General features: G+C 46.8%; 1 protein-coding gene across 1 annotated transcript in view; it reads right to left on the bottom strand.

Annotated features, from left to right (window-relative positions):
* The window catches only part of SCN1B (sodium voltage-gated channel beta subunit 1), a 253718-nt gene extending 232988 nt beyond the window's left edge, over window positions 1-20730 (bottom strand). The window contains exon 1 of the mRNA XM_069201062.1: window positions 18340-20730. Coding sequence (XP_069057163.1) covers window positions 18340-18379 — 40 coding nt within the window. The 5' untranslated portion in view covers window positions 18380-20730. The remainder of the gene's footprint in view (window positions 1-18339) is intronic.
* Between the last annotated feature and the right edge of the window lie 854 nt (window positions 20731-21584).

Below are 21584 nucleotides of genomic sequence, written 5' to 3'. Positions count from 1 at the left end.
GTAAATAAGGCCCCAAGTGTCTCCCTTTAGTCACCAGTCACTGCACCTGATTGTCACCACACAACCTCACTCTACTCCAATGCACTGCCCCTCAGTGACATACCTGCACCTCTTACTGCCCCCAATGTCTACATTCAGTCTCCTTTCATTGAGGTTAATGTCAACACTCAGTGTCTCAATGGTCTTAGTGTCTCTTTGGACACCGAACAGTTTCTCAATGTGACCCCTGTATCTCCTGCCGGCCACATCGTCTCCCTTCAGTTACCAGTTGCTCTCTAATATCAGGGCCCTTAGTATGTTCCATGCCCCAACTCTTCTATGTGTGTCTCCCTTCATTCACCAATCTCAGCACCTCTTGACACTACTGTAGCTCTCTCTCCCCTTAGTGTCCCCCTTAAGTCATCACTTTACCTTACTGTCAGCCCTCAGTGTCACATCTGCAGCTCCCTCTTCTCTCAGTCAGGAGTCACTGTGCCTTAAGTGCCATTACTGACATAAGTGCAAAAGAGGAAATATTTACTGTAATTGTATTTGTTGAGTTTCCTCCATTGCCTATCTCTAGGTGCAGTTTTGATGTGTTCATGTTTTCTGGAGGAGGAGGTTATTTTGGTGTCAGTCAAACAATATCGACTCCAACAAGCTCCATGTGTTTTTTTATTGTCCTGAAATATCAGTTGTGAAAAGTTATCACCAATACAACACACTAATAAAATGATGTTCTGCAGCAAAAAGTGTATTCACAACTATAACCTCGATTTCTCCCTCTGCTCATCTCTTCTTTGAAAGATGCACCCCTGCTTTCTAGTGCACCTGATCACATTCCTGAAAGAGCTGTCTACTTCTCTTGATAGATCTTAGCAGAAGATACCACAAGCCACCCTCCTTCATAATCGCTCTAGGCAACGAATCATTAAATATTTCAGAACATCGTGAAAGGTACTGAAGAGCGATGCATAAATTATGGAAGAACTTTACAACTATCAGAACCAAAAACATAAAGAAATTGTATATTTATATCACGTCCAAACACGGTGTGTACCTTTGCACCTACGAGTATTTACTTTTTTCAACATTATCCTACATAATCTCATAAAAAACACCCCGTTTTAAAACGAAAACCCAACATTTTTGGTCCTTGGGGCCACATGTACGAACACATTTTCCCATTGACACAGAAGGGAAAAACCCTTTGCTACATCTGGCCCTTAGTGTGCTGGTGTATAACATGATGACTTGTCTGACAACTACTTTGACCACTCTCTAATGCTTCCAGTATTTCCAACTCGTACAAAGTCTCACTTATATCTTTGAGAGTTTTAACCACATTTCTTCTATTAATCCATGCCTTCCTGAATAGCATGCCCTTTCTCTCTATTCCTCCAATCTGCACTTATTGAAATTACCTTCTCGTCACTTGAACTCTTTTCATTCTCCAAAGGCAAACTCATCACTGAGATTGTGTTCTTTGCCCTTTGAGCAGTTCAAATCTTATTCAACCTTTTGTACTGTGAGGTTAGCCTGTACACCTCTGTTTTGGCCAAAAATTCCTGTCCCCTGTGTCCTAATGGCTCTTGCACTCTGTATCATCTCTTTCAGCGTTTTAAGGCCCATATTTATACTTTTGTAGTGCCGCATTTGCGCCGCTTTTTGATGTAAAAGCGGCGCAAACTTACAAAATACAGTTGTATTTTGTAAGTTTGCGCCGTTTTTGCGTCAAAAAGCGGCACAGAAATATTGCAAAAAAAGTATAAATATGGGCCCAAGTCTCTTAACCACCCCATTTGCTTCCAGGTGGAATTACATTCACTTCTAATTTTCACTACTATAACAACGTGTATACTCTTTGTGAAATGTAGAGGTCCTGTAATGTCTAGGGCTTTGTCTTCATACGGGACGTAAGGCAAACTCCTGACTACCATGGGTTGAACTTTGGTTTTATGTGTTTTTGTCAGTTCACATAAATTCTGAGTAGTTCCTTACCAACCTTTCAACCGGCATGTCGAGTTCTGGCCACCAGTCAGCAATTCTCAGGGCCTGATTTAAGGAAAGTGGCACTGCACCCAGTACAGTGCCACTTTGCTTGCGCCCCTTATCACCCCCTAACACCATCATGTGTGCACCATATCCAAGATACGGCGCACCAGGGTGGTAGTTAGGGAACTAGCATGAAAATGTTTGATGCTAGTTCGGTGCTTTGCTGGATTAGCATCAAAACTTTTGATGTTAATCATGTCAAGCCCATTGAGGCCCATTGTAAACTATAGTGTGCCTCCTTTTAACGCCTGCTCTGAGCAGGCATGAAAAGGGCAGAAAAATATGACCCAAAGAAATCTTAGATTTCTTTGCGCCCCCCTCCCAATGGATGAACGCCCCTTTGAATACATTATGCCTGGCTCAGGCATAATGTAGCGCAAAGGGTTACAAAGTGGGGCATTGCATGCATTTCACCATGTTGTAAATTTAGCAAGGGGATTTTGGCCTCGTTGGGCCACATTAGCATTAACAAAATATGCTAATGTGGGGCAAGGAGGCACTAGGGCTCTTAAATATGCCCCAGAGTCCTTCTCTCATCTTACAAATATCCTGGTGTCCTTCATAAGCTTTGTTGATCAGTTGTTCCTTTCACATTGTTCGAGTCTTGTTCCTCTGAATATCAGACCATCCTTTTTTAAGAGTTTATCTTTAACTTCCCAACATTTTCTACAATTTTAAATACAAATCCATTTCTCCATCCACCCTTCTTTTATATTCTTTTTGACTTCTTGCAATCGTATATCCCTTTACACTTCTTTCGGCCACTTCTCTCCATTCATTATTTCTCCCAGACCGTTTGCATCCATCCCTCTATTTTCCAACCCAATTTTGATTACTGCAGTCATACATTCATTATGCTTTTTGTGATTGAAAAATCATCCACATCTATGCTGCTAGCAGAAGTGCCATTGGAGATAGGCACTCCAATATTTTTTAGCATTTTTTTCCGAAGTGCCCTATTTGTTTTACATAACTGAATTCACCAGGTCCCCCTAGGATGAGGTCCTACACAGCTGGCTACTATAAAAAGATGTTTTTCACCATTATTGTGCTGCCTCCTTACCACTCACTGTAGACATCAGAATATTCTGTGACCACATACTTCAAGAATCAGTGCTTAATGGACCTTTGTGCATGCACATAAGCCCTGTGCATGAAGATTTCTGCAAGTCAGCTTCCGAACATGAGTTTGAGACACATTGTGCATCAGTGGAGGAAATCCAGACAAAATGCCACCAGTACCAGTCTGTCATCCCCCTCTGTCACCAGGTTCAGTCTATGGTCTGTCATCATTTTCAGTTTGTGATCTCCGCCTCTAACTCCAGTTCAGTCTGTGATTTCTCGCTCTGTCATCAGCACCAGCTCCAGGCTGTGATCTATGGCAATAGTTCCCAACCTCTTGACTTCTGTGGACCCCCACTTTATCATTACTGAAATCCGGGGACCCCCCTCTAAGTCATTACTGAAAGCTGGGCAACTAATCTGCTAATATTATTTAATTTTCTAAGCAGTTGCGGACCCCCTGAGGAAGCTTTGCGGACCCCCAGGGGTCCCTGGACCACAGGTTGGGAACCACTGATCTATGGGGCTTATTTCCAAGCCCTTGACACAAGGCAGTGCAGCAAGTGACCTTGCTGCACGTCCCTGCACTGCAGGAAAAGGGCAGAAATCCACTGTATCTACAAGAAACTGTACATTTCTGTCCTCTCCTCCTGTTCTGGCGCACAATGGGCTGTCTAGCGCTGACGCAGGCACCCTTGCACCATGGTGCAAGTATGCCTGCATCACAGATAGGATATTTTTTTTCTCTTTCTATGTGTGCTGCAGAATGCAGCATACATAGAAAGAGGAGAAAGCAAGGAGAACTAAAGATATTTCTTCTTGTTGCACTCCCCTGGGGAGGCGTATGTTTCTGACGCATTCCCAGCATAAAATCCCAAGGATGTTGCATGGGAAAACCCACCATAACGTCCATGGAACATCTCCCTGACACAGCGTAAGGCAATGCAACGACTTGTGCTGCGTTGCCCTACACTGTCTACAAGGCCATGAAAAGCAACGCAAAGCAGCTTTGCTGGTCCTTGTAGATATGGGTCTGTACTATGCACTGCCGTTGTGTCACAAAAAGTGACGTGTTGGCGGTGCACAGGGTTTATAAATAAGCCCCTTTGTTTCTAGGTCTATTGTGTGATCTATGCCTCAATCACCAGCTCCAATGCGTTGTTTCTTCAACCAGCTCAGTTTGTGATTTCTGGCTTCACAGCCCTTGCTACCAAACTGTTTCCACTATTTATGCCTCCAGATTCAGTCTCCGGCCCCTGCCTCTACCACCAATACCAATCTGTGACTACTACCTCTGCCATGAGCTCCAGTGTGTGACCCTTGCCTCTGCCATGTTCTCTAGTCTGCAACCCCTGCCTCTATCACCAACAATAGTCTGTGACCCTACCTCTGCCATGAGCTCTAGTCTGCGACCCCTGCCTCTACCACCAACACCAGTCTGTGACACCAGCCTTCTCAATCAGCTCTAGACTGCGACCCCTGCATCTGCCACGAGGAAAGACAGTTTAAAGCGTGGCCAAACATGAGCAATTGCCCAGAGTACTCAATTTTCAAAAGCCTCCCTGATAAAGTGATTGGAGTAGTTGGAATACTCCCTCTCTCAAACAACCAACATTTCTGCCTCTTCCGTTATTTCTGCCTTCCCCTTCTTCACCACTTTGTGTCTCCCTGCATCTTCTCTGTCCAGTTTCAAACTGACTGTCCCACCCATGGCAGAGACTATTGAAAGTGTAGACACAGCCCTGCTTTCATTTATGTACCTTCCTGGAGTTAGGACCCTGGGAAGCAGCAGCGAGGCATGCCAGACAATAACCAGACGCGTATTGACAACAGTGACTGACAAATCAAATCATAATTGATGGTTTTAGAGTAATAATACAGGAAAGAAAACACTTAGTGGATTTTAATCCGAAAGCCCATCTCTATTGCTGAAACATACACGTATGCAATAGACTTGCATTCTAAATCCCAGACTTGACAAACACAAAATGTGTTTTTAACATTGCTTAAAAAAACAGAAGGAAAATAAAACACAGTGGGGCAGTTTTATTATTTTTATAGAGCAAGGTGAGGAAAGCAGAGCAGAGCCAGGCTTATTAACAAGCATCGGCAAAGCCAATACATCTGGCCTTTGAGACTTATTGGCCTTGCCAATGCTTTTTAATGATGCTTTCCAGAAATGCCTGTTAAGCTGCTCATGATCAGCAGTTGGTGGAAAACCAATACAAACGTTTTGTGTGGTTCAACAGTCAGATAGTGGCATCATTTACCGACAGGTGATGTTTCAATTCATTCTTGGTAATCTACAACACATCAAATAAGTGTGACAAAAACACAGCAACCGCTGTATTCAGTAGCAAAGAAACATTTGCCATTGATCAATGGATTTCACCCTATACGAAAGGCAAAAGCAACAAACTACCATAGGCGTAGGTCTTACTGAGTAACGTCCATGGCTTGCTTTAAAGGGTCCAAGTATAGAAGAGATGGAACAGAGAGAAGTTTATAACAAGTTGCTAAACAATTAATTGTGCATTTCACTATAACCACTAAGATGCTCCACTTGTTACCAACAGTCCACTACAGACCACTACCAGTGCATGAGCATTACTCCCCTCTGCTCGGCGTATTAATATGATTCATTAAACTCCTGGAAATTAAGCGCTTGAGCCGAAGCAAAGGGCACATAGTGTCTCGAAGTTCAACTGAAAGTTCTATACATTCCCAGCGCCTTCTGGGTAATACAAGGCTTGGTTCCATTTCCCCTACCTGTACCTCAAAAAGGCAAAGAGACACACTTACTGTCCCTGTCTAGCTGTAGCCCATGCCCTGGGCGTAGGAAGCAGGTAAATAGGCGCATTTAGTGCCCGCTTTGAGAGCGTTAGTCCCTCCTCTCAATGCATCCCAGAAACCTTACAGCAAATGTCACACTGTACACTGAACAGAGCTGCTCCAGGCAAAGACATGGCTCTCAATAACCAATACATGCACTTTTTAGCCAGTTAATGACCCATCAGTGTGCAGAGTCATTAAATCACGGGGGTGGGGGTTTAGTGTAAGGTAGAGGGTAAAAAACAGAGGAAACAAAACATGAATTGCTGTATCCATTAAAAGCGAATTTACCGCATCCAATTTCAGCCCTCAGACAAGAGTACTGAGCCTAGAACGAAGGCCAAAGAACAGGTCTGAGTGTGCAAGTCAGGCGATCTCATACATATGTATAAAAAAAATCAGCAGCAGGGCTCATGGAGCACAGATCCCCCTCTCACACCACATATCGATTCCGCAGGCACTCCGGCAGAACAATTCACACCAAAGAAGATTTAACACGGTCAGTCCCATGTCCAGCCTCAATGGAGTCCAGCCGAAGCTGGAAGCAATGGCGTGTGAAAAAGGGTCCTCGGGGGTTGTCTGTTCTACTGCAGAAGGCGTGGCAAACGTGAGAAGCACACTGGAGTGTGCAATCCTTCACTGCACCCAGCTATCTTGTCCATTTAGAAAGCGTTACCTTAATTATGGGACCGGTGTTGGCGTCCTACTTGGCGTGCACTACAGTGCACCTGAAGTCGGGCCCTTCTGTTTGTACAAAGTTAACGTTTTCAGTGCCATGAATTTTTTCTTGTGTTGCTCATTGTTCTCAGCTCATCCTTAGGTGGTGAATAACCCACCTAAGGATGAGTTAGTATAAGGACAACTCTAATATTTCTAACCCTGCTCTACCACCCTCCTAGCACAAATTGGGAGTTTTGCTATGAGAATGGTGTTTGCTATTATTTCTTTTCACATGTTTATTTTCTTGGTGTGCACAAATTCATGTTGACTTTGACTCAGTAAACATTAGTGGTTAACCCATTTACATAGCGCTTACTACCTCTGAAGGGGCGTTTAGGCGCATTACAGCATGTGTCACTCTACTCCGGATCCCAAAGTTAGTGGTTAATCCGCTGACTTTTGCTCATTATTGGTTCTTGGAATTAGTCTTGTGCTCTCAATAGAATCATTTCATACATTCACTCTAATTTATTTGTGGAAGGCTTGATTAATTGGAGTTAGGTGTTGTCATTTGCATCTATTTGTCAACAGTCTGTTGGGATGCCTTTCTGTGTCCCACGTGTGTTGTATGTGCTTCTTTGCATTTCTGATTGATACACCTGTCTTTACCTGTTTAAATCGGTACATATGCTCGTTTTGATCTGCTTGCCTGTGGATCTTTCTGCCTTTGTTTACATGTGTCTATCTCAGCACATCTGTGCTCTTGCTTTCATGTGCCCGTGTGTGGCTGGCTCGGTATGTGTGTGGGTGTTTATATCTGTCTGCATTTGATTACATCTGCCTGTATGCCTGGGTGTGTTTAAATATGTCTTTATGAGTAGTGGGCACTAATACATGTTCTATGCGGAGGCCTCTGGAATTATACAGAAGTGAGCAAACAAATCATGTGTCAAGTTGTCTAAGTTACGTGGCAGGACAAGACACATTGGCCCAGATTTAAGAAAAGTGGCGCTTCATGTCATGAAGTGGCACATTTCTTGCGGCCCATTGCGCCCCCTAAACGCCACCAGCTGTGTGCCGTATTTAACACACGCCGCACCATGGCGCAAGTTAGGGACACAAGCGTCATCATTTTTTATGCTACTGTGGTACTTTGCAGGATTAGCACCAAAAATGGTGCTAATCCTGCAAAGTACATAGAGGCCCATTAAAAATAATGGTGTGCTTCCTTTTAACACCTGCTCTACTTTGTGCAGGCATTAAAAATGCAGCTAAAAATGGCACAGTGGAATTTCATAGATTCTATTGCACCATTTTTGCAGCCCCCAAATGGGGGAACGCCCCCTTGCATACATTATGCTTGGCACAGCCATAATATGGCACAAGGGTTTACAAAGTGGCGCAATGGAAGTAATGTAAATATGGTGTGGCGTTTTTGCCTCACTATTGCCACATTAGCATAAAACAAATTATGCTAATGCAGCGATAGTTGGCACTAGGCCCTTCTTAAATTTCGGCCATTATTCTGCAAGAAAATGCAATTTAGAGTCATAATGTGCAATCAAATGCAGATTACACCACATTCTGTGGCATTGTTGTCTCTCTGTCTCTTGACATCTGAGCACACAACATGAAACACATAGGTATGTCCTTTGAAAAGAAAACTACGGATATTCAGAAGATTCTATTTAAAAAATATTCACAAACGATTAATTATTTTGTGTTGCTTGAAAGAACAGGAACACCATTTTAGTAATGGTGTCCATACCACCTCCCATAGGAAAATAGATAGATAGTAAAAGACTCAGCAAAAAATGAGCCTACGTGGACATCTTGTCATGAAAGGCAATCCTCATTTATTGCACACATCCCAGTTGTGTCCTTAAACATGGATTCAGTTTCAGGATTACCCAGTGATCACACTAAGTGGCTTCCGTAAGCATATCTTTGCATTAAGAACTGCCCTGCCGAACAGTACAACACATCCATATGTATTATGCATGTGTCTCACTAAGAGTCATTTTATGATTTATGAGCTTGGATCTTAAAAAGGGTTGGAGCATGTTCAAGATTCTTCTGAAGCGTCGTGTCCTCTTGAAAGAGTGGCTTATGCAAGAAGAGTATCCGGTATGTGAGCAAGAAGCTAGGTGAATAGTTAAGGAAACCTTTTCATGTCGAAGAATAAGCTATGTTTCCACAATGTAGATTACATTAAGAATTTATGGGTTTTGTTGCATTCTGCAGTCAAGCCTTTCCCTCTTTCGTCATCTGGGAATACACTACTTGACAAAACTGCCACCTCTCTGAATGCCTTAATTCACCAAATGGCAGTTCAGAGGAGATCAGTTAACTTACACATAGTGTCAGGCATAGCTCTGCACCCACTGAATAGCATTTTTAATAACTAGTGATCAATTTGAGATAGAAACATAGCTGCAATTTTGGTAAAACATGTGAATTATGCAGACAATTGTGAATTATGTGGCTTATGTGCCAGGACGCTTCCTTGAAAAGCAGCCACTGCGCTTTAAAAATGCACAATCAAACAAATGCAGGAAGCTCATATTGCTGCCCATAAAGGTGTGACTGAGGGTCCAGTGGGCCCGGAACTTGTGCATTCATTTTATTACAATTTGCGTGCCAAACACCACATTTCAGGCATTGCGGTCTTTATCAAAGGCAGGCTAGTCCTCGCTCTCAGTCCGTGCTGTTTGGTGTTCAAGTGCACAAGTCCTCAGGAGACATTTCAACCTATTTTTTTCAGCCAAGAGTGAAGAATAATTAGGTTTCTTTTAGCATTTTTCTGCTATGATGGCTTGTGTTTCCACTACGACAGATCGTGCATCCATTGTTGTCCTAAGACAATGGGGTAAAATATTGTGTTGTTCAAACATACCATTTTCAATTTCTCCCTGAGATGGCCCTCCATTGAGTAAAGCGCTTAAGCAGTATAAAAACAGTAATAAAAACAAAATGCAAAACAATACAAATCTGAAACCAAATTAGAAAAATAGAGTAAGGTGTAATACACAAAATGACCCCTCAATAATAAAGATCCAATAGGAGGAACAAGAGATATGGATTTTAAACTTTTAAGTATAACTAGCACCAAAAAGCACAAAGTGCCAATGATAGCCAATGATTGTGGTAGACTGAGACCTAGATGCAGTTTAATATTACCTTCTGACTTAGGGCCTGATTTAAATGTCAGAGGAGGAGTTACTCCATCACAACGGTGACAGATATCCCATCCACGAAATCTAAATACCATTAAATTCGTCGACCGAGAACTAAATCAGGCCCCTAGTTGTTTAAGTCACAATCCATCACAGAAGTACACTTCTAAAGTCCTCAGGACTTCAAGTGAGACATTAAGAGGCTCACAGAGTATCAGGCAAAGACCAACAGTATGGTTGTTTCCAGGTCTATTTGCCACTGCTTAGTTTGTTATAGCAAAGAAAAGGCCTTTTGCAGCTTGTTGACTCCCTATAGCCACAAGGAGGTCAGTTATCTAAACCTGGGAGTCCACTTCTTTGTTCCAGATACAAAAAAGAGCAGGTCCAGTCCTTCAGGGTTCCCATCAGATCATAGACAGCAGGCCCAGTCCTCTTCTGAGCTTCCACGGTTCCAGAAAGTGTTCTAAAGTGGGTGCCTGAAGATGCCACATTTATGTCTGGCACAAGCTAGTGAGTGATGTTGATTCATTGCCCCTCCCTAACCAATTGGGTAAAAGTTCCCCTAACCTCTTTTGCATTAATTCTTGGTTGCCTCACTGCAAACAGGCCCAGAAGAAAATGTGTCAGGGCAACCCAAGATTGCAAACGTCTTTTGACAACTTAAATTGGGCTTTAAAGGCTGGGTGTCTGTGTGGGGAGTGTACTATGGTAATCAAATTGTCCTCCCACATCTAACACTAAAATCCAGAGCTTCTGTCCTACCAGAGACAGGTGCCTCTGGTAGGACAGTAAAGAATCTTTACTTCCCCATGTATTAAAGAGTTTTATGTACTCACCAGGAGACCCCCAGTCATTTGAAGCAGCCCAAGCACCCAGAAGTAACTACTCTAAAATCAGGCATACACCTACTAGTTACTTTGCAACGGTTTTGAGTGAGCGTACACACTGCCACCTATTCCCTAATAACCAAAAAAATATACACAGATCATCACATTAATGATCATTCAATTAGAAAAACAGACGTCAGCCTGTGACAGGATCAGGGTGTAAAGAAACTCAGACTCCAGCCATGCTGTGAGATCCTAGTTATGGCAGTACGGTGCTATTCAGATCCTTGCATCATAAAATAAAGTGACTTTTTTCCAAAACAGTGTATACACAGGGCCAGATTTATGGTGGTCTAGCGCCATTCCAACGCCAAATTAGCGTCATTTTTTTTCAAACTAATGTGGCGTTGGAAGGGCAAAAATGCTGTGCCATGTCATTGCGCCACTTTGTAACCCCTTGCGCCAGATTATGCCTGCTCCAGGCATAATGTATGCCAGGGGGGCGTTCCGGCGCTAGGGGTGGCTGTAAAAATGGCACAAAGGAATCTCTGAGATTCCTTTGCGCCATTTTTATTGGCATTTTGTAACGCCTGCTAAGAGCAGGCATTAAAAAGAGGCACCTATTGTGTTCATTGGGCCTCTGGGTGCAGGATTAGCATCAACATTTTTGGCACTAGTCCTGCAAAGCGCCGGACTGGTGTCAAGAATTATGACGCTAGTCCCCCTGACTACCGCCATGGCATGCCGTATTTTAAATATGGCGCACACATGGTAGCATTAGGGAGGTCACTAAGGGGCGCAATAAAAGTGGCGCTGCACTAGGTGCAGCACCACTTTTCATAATCTGGGCCTTATTGTGCCTGGTGAGGTCCACAACTTTAACAAGTCTGGCCACTGAGAAGCAAATGCTCAGTTGCTCCAGCAGTGAAAGCGTTAATGTATTTGGCAGCACAGCAGTTGCAGGTCTAGCCACTAATGGGTATGTCTAGCCTACAAAAACTTCCCCCATGCTGGCCTGCAACCTCTTCAAACCCCGCTGCATCAATTACAAAACTATCACGAAGGGCACCCATGTTTATCTTGCAGACAAGCTCCCCCTCTATGATGGTTTTCAGATCACCTGCAGCAGAACAACATCCGGATGCAGGCTAAGTGTAAAAAAAGCAAGCAGCAGGCTTTTTTCCATCTGTACACCAAAGGCCCATTCTTATACTCGGTTTGCGCTGAATAAGCGTCATTTTTGTTACGCTAATTCAGCGCAAACCTAACTCCATATTTATACTTTTGTGCTAGACACGTCTAGCGCCAAAGTTATGAAGTTTACATCGTTTTCAGGATGGTAAAACCTACTTTGTGTCAAGGAGATGCAAGGTAGGCGTTCTCGTCCAGAAAAGGACGATATGGCCTTTGCACCATATTTATCCCCCGTGCTAAAATCCAGCATCGGGGATGGGGGCCTTAAATAATGGCACTAAGCTTGCTTAGCGCCATTATTTAACACCTGGGTCTGGGCAGGCGTAAGGGGACCTTAAGGCAGATTTCCATGGTCGGAGACCATGGAAAGAACCCACAGCTGCCCTTCCCTGGCCCCAGGGACACCCACACCAGGAGATCACCTAAGGATGGGGGACCCATCCCAGGTAAGTCCGGGTGAGTATATATTTGTTTTTCCCCAACACCGTTCGGGGGCCCTGACTTGGGGCCTCCTGCACAGCTCTGGCCCCAATGGCCATGTCCAGGGGACACTGTACCCTGGGCATGGCCATTGGAGTTGTGGGCATGGCTCCTGTCTTTGCTAAGATAGGAGCCATGTCCATGGGGGGTTGTGTGCCAGAAAATGGCAATACACTGCTTAGAGGCAATTTTTTTCCTCTAAACAGTGTAGCGCCATAATTTGGTGCCCAAGTCCCGGTTCCCCCTACACCTACCCCACCCTGTTAGCATCCTTTCCAATGACGCTAACAGGGCCTTAGCGCCGGTTAGTGCCATTCCATAAATATGGTGCCCAGCCGGCATCTAGGAATGGTGCTAGCCGGCGCTATACTTTTTGACGCAAACCTGCGTTAGCGCAGCTTTGCGCCCAAAAGTATAAATATGGACCTCAGGATCTGGAACAACATCCCCTATCCATCAGGACCGCCCCAGTGCTGTTTCACTGTAGGAAAGAGTTGAAGACGGCAGCACTTGAAAGGACACTACACTACAATGCCGCAGTATTATAAATCCGCCCACAGAGCTCAGCCACCTCTATTGCTTGTTGAGTGTGTGCTTGCCTTTGTCCCTCTACAGTGCTATGGTGACTTCAGGTAGATTTACACAATACAAATACCACACACACACCACTGTTTAAATCAAACTCGAAAAGGGTTGCTACCTTGCCATTTTTTCACTGGCATGACCAGTATTTTAATGTCTCGCTACTACAAAAGTTAGGAAAATCATGCAAAGCAGGCGTTTTGACCACTCACCAGTGCCCACTGAATGTATTGTTGGGCGCCACTATAACATACGACTTAAAAGTAAAGTGAACAAAGGCAGAAAATCCACATTAAACATGAAAACAGGCGAGTTTGTTTAAAGTTCTCTTTAAGTATCATGCCCTGGCCTTTGCAGAAACTTAAAACGTGAATAAATGGGCGATATGTTTTTCTCGGAAAAATGGCAGCCCTGGGCTGAACGCGAGGCTGATTCCGGGCGGGTGACTGGCATCACAATCTTGTTCAAGCGTGATCGCATCCCATCACAGATGTAGGATTCTAAATAACATGCAAAGAAACGGCTGTAAAAGAAGTTACATGAACTATCTAAAGACGCCTCTGAATTAGAAGCATCATATATTGATGCGGTGCATAAACTAAGCTGCGGAGGGTTCTTCACACAATAAATAAAGCGGGCCCCGAAGGCAGGCCGGCCTGGACTGGGACCAGGAGATTTCTGGCACGGATGTGGTTCTGGGAGGCTAGCGCTCAGAGCAGGGTCAGCCTCTTCTCCAAAGGTGATCCTGGACATCCTGCTCCCAGAGGAGCCCTTTTTATTCCCAGATACCATCCACCCATCCCCATGCAATAATTGATTTCTTTAACGTCAATATTATGCTGTACAAAAGGCAATTAAACGAATTCGTCAAGTAAGCCTCCATTTCATGGAAGCACCCTTTCTTCTTTCAAAGACATCCTTCGTTCTCCCAGAGCAACCCCCTGTTCTCCCAGGGCAATTGGCCTTTCTCCCGGTGCAATCCTTCCTTCTCCCAGAACATCTCTTCCTTTTTCGCAGAGACGTTAGTACCCTTTTCAATGCCCCTAAAGCAACCCTTCTACCTCTCAAGGCAATCCTGTTTCTGAACTCATTCCTTTCTTCCCAAGGAAATCCCAGGGCAAAATGTCCTTCTCCCGAGACAATCCTTCTCTCTCTAATGGAATTCCTTCATTTTCTTATTGCAGCTCTGCCTTCCCCCAAAGCATATCTTACTTCTCTCAGGGCACTTTATCATTCTCTCGAAAAAAATGTTCTAAGTGCTAAGGAAGCGCTTCTATTTCTCAAGGCAATCCTCCCTACTTCACGGATATCCCTCCCTATTTCCCAGGCATGCTTTCCTACTTGCCAGGCATTCCTTCTTACTCCACAGACATGCCTCCCTACTCCCCAGGCACACACGTAGTCCCCAGGCATGCCTCCCTTCTCCTCAGGCATACCTCCTTAATCCCCAGGCATGCCTTCCTAGTCCCCAGGCATCCCTCCCTACTCCTCAGGCATACCTCTTTAATCCCCAGGCATGCCTTCCTACTCCCCAGGCACACACCTAGTCCCCAGGCATGCCTCCCTACTCCACAGCCATGCCTCTCTACTCCCCTTGCATATCTTCATAATCCACAGACATGCCTACCTACTCCCCAGGCATGTAACCTACTCCACAGGCATACCTTTCTACTCTCCATCCATGCCTCTCTACCCCAGGCATGCCTTCCGGCTATCCAGGCATGGATTCCTACTCTACAGGCATGCCTCCTACTCCCATGATCTTTCTTCCTACTCCTGTGGCATGCCTTCCTACTCCCCGGGCCAGCCTTCCAATGCCCATGACATTTTTTCCTACTCCCCAGGCATGTCTTCCTACTGCCCAGACATACCTTCCTGCTCCCCAGACATGCCTTCCTACTGCCTTCCTACTCCCCTGGCACGCCTTCCTACTGCCCAGACATACCTTCCTACTCCCCTGGCATGGCTTGCTACATGCCAGGCATGCCTCCTACCCCCATAACCATTCTTCCTACTCCTGTGACATGCCTTCCTACACCTCAGCCATGCCTTCCTACTCCTGAAGAATGCCTCCTACTCCCCAGCTATGTCTACCTCCTCCCATGACCTTTCTTCTTATTTCTGTGGCATACCTTCTTACTCCTCCCCAGGCATGCCTACCTACTCCCATGACCTATCTTCCTACTCCCCATGCATGCCCCCCAACTCCCCAGACATGTCTTCTTACTCCCATGACATCTCTTCCTACTCCACATGCAAGCCTTCCTACTGCCCAAGCATTTCCTCCATCTTTTAATGCAAACATCTTTCTCCCAAGGTATTCTCTAGCAGTTATTGTTGGTGGGTGAACTAGTGCATCCGCTCCAGGGCTGAGTGTGGTCCTGTGGTTACAGTGTCTTATCCCAATGTGTCGACTCAGCCTTTCATCCTTCCAAGATCGTTTAAATAAATCCCATTGAGTTGGGTAACGTAAAACATCCCATAGAACCAGGGGCATCCATGGGAGTGTGTGTGGGACCTACATACATGTCTGTTACATTATTCCTCCTGTCACCAGAACACTCTTTCCTTCTCCGAAGGTAATCCTTATTGACCAGTCCACTTCCCAAAACCTACTGGTCCACCTATCGTTACTGTCATCACTGCCCCAGGCTCCTGTGTGGTGCATATTCTGGTCTCCGCACAGACAGTTCTGCAGCAGTGAGAGCTGGGCGGGGCTGCGCCGGTGACAGGGTAAGGCGATGCAAAGGAGGAGACCTGCCCTCCACACTTGTCCTTGACAGGAAGTCTGGACATTCGTCATATTTGATTTCAGAGACTGGCCTCTCATCTCTGCCCTAGAGCTCGCGGGTTCAATACTGCCCTGGGGTGATGACCCGAATAGCGGCAGTGTATGAAATACGAGCAAGGTGACGTCACCAGCGAAGAGTATAAGGCGAGCTGGACTTCAGAACCCATAATGCACCTTATATTGCAATCGAGGCTTTTTTGGGGTCCCACAATAAATCGAATTGACCCTGGTCACACAAAGATTTAACCAGGTGCTCCTACAGCGCAGGAGGCAGCAGTGTTCAACTTTTCCAAACTAAGGATTTCTAGTGCTGAACTGTGGAGGGCCAAGAATATGTTAATGATTATGCAGATAGGGCACGTCTTGGGGAGCACAGCGTAAACACTCCTTGGATGCGGCGCAACGCCTGATCCACGAGAGCAGTGTGACCTGAGGCTGAACCAAGGCCCAACATTCAGTGAAAGGAAGGGGTGTATCGACTGATGTGCCTACGTGTAACACCAAAGCACGCGTCTTAGACATGGCACAAGTATGGATGTGTACCGGGCGGTCTACTTCCAGCACAAATCTTATTAAACATCGCTGCTTCGCCTTTGGGTTCGGCTGAGCGTCACGCAGAACTGTCACTCTTAGCGTGAGACCCGCCGATGACGTCATTTGTGAGTGACTGTGGTAGAACAAGAGAATCACAGTTTCTTATCATTCGTACAATGCACGACTACTCCTGTTCAAATTGCTCTCTGTTGCGTGAAAGGTACAGTGACACGGACAGAATATTTCTATCACATCACATCCGGGTACATCACAGCAGAGCTACTCATTTATTCTCGCGATGTAAAATCCCCGCTATGACATCACTAACACTCATGCCTCAAAACAATGCGTCTAATGACAGACAGGAAACAACTACTTCACTATAGTGGAACAATACACTGCAGAAGCACTTCAACATTGATGTAATCAATGATTCCGTTTGTTAATCTGTATCATTAAATTAGCATATGCAATGTATTTATACAGCAGTCGGAGCTGGCGATGAGGCCTTCCCTGCTGACAATCTGGTGGAAAAATACATTGATGTAAAGGGAGGCGACATAACCCGCCGCAGGTCACACGGTGCGGCCGATTACAGATTTAAGAATATAGCTCGTCTTTTCCGCTTCCACCTCTGACAATATTCATTTTAGTCATCAGCAGTTTTATTTCAGAAGAGTAATATGCAAACATATTGCAGTATGTATTTAGACTTCATCGTCCTCCTCCTCGACACCCCGATTAATTTGGAAGTGTCTCAGCTCGTACCTTTCCTTCCTATTTGCATCAACGCCCCACAAATCCCACGGATTCTACTTTTTCAGATACTTCAGGTACCTCCTGGAAAAGGGGAGCACTGACGTCACGGTTATTTTTCTCTTGCTTCTCTCGAGGTCACAACGCCACCGCCGAGATTACTATCTGCCCCATTCACTTGGATTCATTCTCGCAAGAAGTGCTCAAAGTTCGTCCCATCCATTGTGCCATCAGCACCGGTCGCTACAGCCCAAAGGAAACCCCGGGACCTGCTTCTTTCCCGCTGCCCTCTGCTGCGGGCTCCTTCACAGGCGCCATTGCCACCCGACTGCGGCCGAAGGGCACATTTCCGTCAGGTCCAGGCAGCGCTTTAGAGCTTTAAACGGGCAGGCACTGTCGGAACCGAGTGCTTGCACGTCTGTCATTTGAAAAGGGGGTACCAGCAATTCTCGGCAGTGATGCGCAACTTTCAATGGGAGGGACCGGCGCTTCTCAGGCGCAAACAAGTACACTGTATTTACGCCCCCGTCACTCCCTGCAGGGCACCACCACAATATTTCGCAGCTTCTGAGGGCGCAGCGACTCACGGGGACTATGTGAGGTGTCCCGGCACAAGCGTTGTCCAGGTTTCAGGGTGTAGTGGGAGCCCCAGGGAGGCCAAGGGAAGAAAATGGACTACACTGCCCTCTGGTTGGGTAGTAAGAGTTAATCATAACTGGTGAGTAGTGGAGCCCTCACATTTCGGGGGCCTCTTCCCCCCGCACCTGCTGCACTAATGCATCGCGCGGAACCCCCTGCTGTCACAACATAGATGGTCAGTCATGTCTGCTCCCACCGCGAGACTGGCCGGTCTCTCTTAAGTCTGTAAGAATCTCGGTGGTGTTCTGCGTCAGGGTGCAGCAGGGGCGATTTGTTGATGGATGAGGTGTAGGTACCTGGGCAGGTTTCATATACTGTCCTCATATACATCCGATGCAGCGTTACGTGTCAGCTTCCTGTTACTTTTGAAAGACTTCGACCACCCCCCATTAGCTTCCGTCTCGGCAAATGCACTCTAATGGTGCACTGGAGAGTGGTCATTTTCTAAAACAGCTTTCCATACAATTACATCCCGCTTTAGGAAGGTAGGCAATTTGCCCAGAATCACACAGGGGGCAGAGTGTTGGGGGAGAATTAGGCCCCGCTTCCCACTCACCACCCTCCAGTGTCCTCCCCCAATCCGCCACCTCAAAACATTTAACCTTATTTTTTAAAGAATTTTACCTTTTTAGAAAGTCAGAATACGTCTTTTTCGTCTTTATGTGTGCTTTTAATCTCTCTTTCCAACGTATCCCGAATGAGTCCCAAAGGTTATCTCCCTGTGACAAAACGTGCCCCGGTGTAATATAGGCATGCAGTCTCATGTACTCACCTGTGACGAGGCACAGAAGAAAGAGTGCAGACGCTGCCATGCTCGTCCAGCAGCCACCAGGCCGGAGGCCCCGCGCCCTTTGACCTTTCAGCTAGTTCTCCCTGTACGTTCTGGATCCAGGGCTGCGCGCCCCCGGAGATTCCTGGCAGCGGAGAAGGTTTCTTAGGGGGGTCGGTTCTGACGTCCCACTGCAGTTACCTCCCGACCCCTTCAACCGCGCCTGCGCGAGAGTGCCAGACGATCTCTTGCAACGGGACTCTTCAAGACAGGTGTATTTATAGACACGGTTCAGACAGGGTTCCTTGGCCAGGCACAAGTCACCCGAGCAGCACTGCCAGGCTGGGTCAGCTGGTCCTCTCCCTGCCCACGTCCAGAGAAAGAGGGAAGGGCCCACGGCAACTGGTGCAAGACGCCCTGATCCAACGAATTTGGTGAAGGTCTGGCTCCACAGATCCCGGGACTCCCGTGAAGTCACCTCAGTGAGATCCGAAAAAAACACGTTTCTTGTTTTTGGTGGCAATATGGTTTAATTATGAGCTCACTGGAGCTCCCCCTCACGATTTTGGAAGGTGCCTGAAAGTGTCGGGTGCTCGATAGCCTAAGGTCCACCCTGGCCAATGCCTTCTAGTTCAGGTGTCTGGCCAGGAGTCTGACATTCAAAGTTAAGGCCCCACTTTTCTGGAATTTTCTTTGGCTTCAAGACTTTGGCACTTGTTTGGATGGGGGGAGAAGGAGGCGCGGGTGTGAGGGGCGAGGGTGACAAAGAAATGATTAGAAAATAAAAGCCGCTCTGTCAGGTGTTCTCTCGCTATCTCCTTCGGAAAGACTGCAGAGTTTCCTCACCTTTCTGGTCGACAAGTTTAGGGCTTGGCGAGGCGCCTGGTCTTGCTTGAGAGCACAGTGGAGAGGCAGTGAGCCCCTGCTAGCGCCGGAGCTTGTCGCACGCTTCTGCTTCCCCACAGTTGTGTCACATTGCATGCAGACTTGTGTGTGGCTGCGACTAGGGGCAACGCACCCTTACGATCCCAAGAGGCAGGACTGGTGTGAGGTGTCCAGCTCTGCGGGGACTCGTGGTTGGCGAGGATGACTTTGGAATACTTCAGTGTTGCTGCGCACTGCGGTGCCAGGCGTGCGCATTTCTTGCGTTAATGGTGCGAGCGTTGCGCGCTCCTGCGCCGGTGGCTAGGGATCCCAGTCGCTCCACGCCGTTCGCCATTGCTTCACGCCAATGCTCTTGCACGCAACGGGCCGAGGCACCCCGGAAAATGTAGCGGCAGGGTGACCCTCCCTTCGAAGACGGGCACCCACCACCCTCAACTCAACAGGCACCAGAGCGCAGCGTCGAGTGAATGGAGGGATGGCTTCAGAAGAGACCGCAGGAGGTGATGTGGGTGCCAGGCCCCCGCAGAGGGCACTTTCCCGGCTCGTGAGGCATCTCTCCGCCCGCACAGCAGCAGCCTCCCCCGTCACTTTCCCTGCCTGTCACTCCGCCTGACTCACCCAGGCAGGGGGCGGGATGGATGAAGCGTCGATAAGGGTTCTTGTTATGCCAAACACGATCCTAGCCGGTTATAACGTGCAGCCGGCGATGAGCTGTTCTCCAAAGTTCACCAGTGCGCAGCCCTCCCCCGCGCGCACCGTGAGTGGGGAAAGTGCCTGGTGCGACTGGTGCAGCGCTGCAGGGTCACCGGCAGCCGGGTCCTGCCGGTGCGCGCGCCAACTGATCTTGCTATGTCGGGATGACTCAAAGAGGATGATGACAGTTTTTATGATCTCTGCTGCATATCTTCTCTCCTCTCTTCCTTACAACCACCTCCTTTCTGGTGTACTTTTTCCCTTCTTATCTACAGCCCATCCTACATCATCTCTTTATTTCCGTTCCGTCTCTCTCCCCTCTCTAAACAGCTCTTCTGTCTCCATCAAGCGTTGACGCAGAGGAATCTGCTCGTTTCCTTTCCCTCCAGTTGCTGTGGCTCTCCGGTCGCACTGCAGAGGCGAGCCTGCCTGCTCAGCCTCGCAAGGACCTTCAGAGATGCCCGGCTGTGTTGCAGGTGCCTGTCTGGCCGGGATGGCAGTGTTGTGGTACCTGGCCAGGTAACTACCGTGTGACACCTGCCCGTGGCCGGCTCCCCTGCAGGCTGTGGCAGCAGGCAGTGTGTATCTGAGAGAGCCGAGTTGGCTGTGTGCGCGCTCAGTAGGAGGAGAGGGGGGAGGGTAAGAGGACCTGATGCACTGCAGCATCTCCCTCCCCCCAGCATTAACATACAGAGAGATCTCGCTGCCAAGGGCACCACGGGCCCTGCATCTCCGCAGCTGTGGGAGTTCCTGCTAGAGAACCGGAAGGGAGCCGGCAGAGGACGCCGTCTCTTACTGGTCAGAGCAGCAGGAGGCAGCGTTTCACCCTGCCGGCCGCAGAGCGTCAGATCACAGCCGCGTCACAGCCCTGGTCTCTGACTGCAGAGACTGCAACACGGATGTATCCGCACAGAGCTCCGTTCAGTAATGCGCACAGTTGCTCACACCACCAGCCCCTCATGCTCCCAGACACCTTCACATTTGTACAGCTTCAACTTCAGTCACTTACGCATTCAAATTCAGCAACGCACAGATCCAAATCCAGCTACTCACACATTCACACAGTCATACAAAGATCTGAAACATGAAACACACTGTACGCACACTTCCAGCTACTCACACATTCGCAAAATCAATAAGTACCCAGACGCTCACACACCCATGTCATTCTCGTTTCCAGCCACTCACTCATTAATTTGCTCACACGTGCAAGCATGCAACCACTCATATAGACAGTTGCAAACATTTATTAATTTAAACAATCAAATGATCATTCAATCACTTGCATCTTCAGTCAGTCATACAATTAACCATACACAGAAAAATTAAGCCACTCGCACGTTTACACACTTAGGCCCATATTTATACTTTTTTCACCGAATTTGCGTAATTTTTTGATGCAAAAGTGGCGCTAACTTACAAAATACAATTGTATTTTGTAAGTTTGCACCGCTTTTGCGTCAAAAAGTGATGCAAATGCGGCACAAAAAAGTATGAATATGGGCTTTAGGCCCATATTCATACTTATTTAGCGCCGCATTTGCGTGTTTTTTTGGCGCAATATCGGCGCAAACTTACAAATACAGTTGTATTTTGGAAGTTTGCACTGCCTTTGAGTCAAAAAATGACGCAAATGCGGCACTAAAAAAGTATAAATATGGACCTTAATG

The sequence above is a fragment of the Pleurodeles waltl genome, chromosome 7 (genome assembly GCF_031143425.1).
Source record: "Pleurodeles waltl isolate 20211129_DDA chromosome 7, aPleWal1.hap1.20221129, whole genome shotgun sequence".
Classification (NCBI taxonomy): Eukaryota; Metazoa; Chordata; class Amphibia; order Caudata; family Salamandridae; genus Pleurodeles; species Pleurodeles waltl.
Note: the sequence above shows the minus strand (reverse complement) of the source record. Positions and strands in the feature narration are given on the sequence as shown.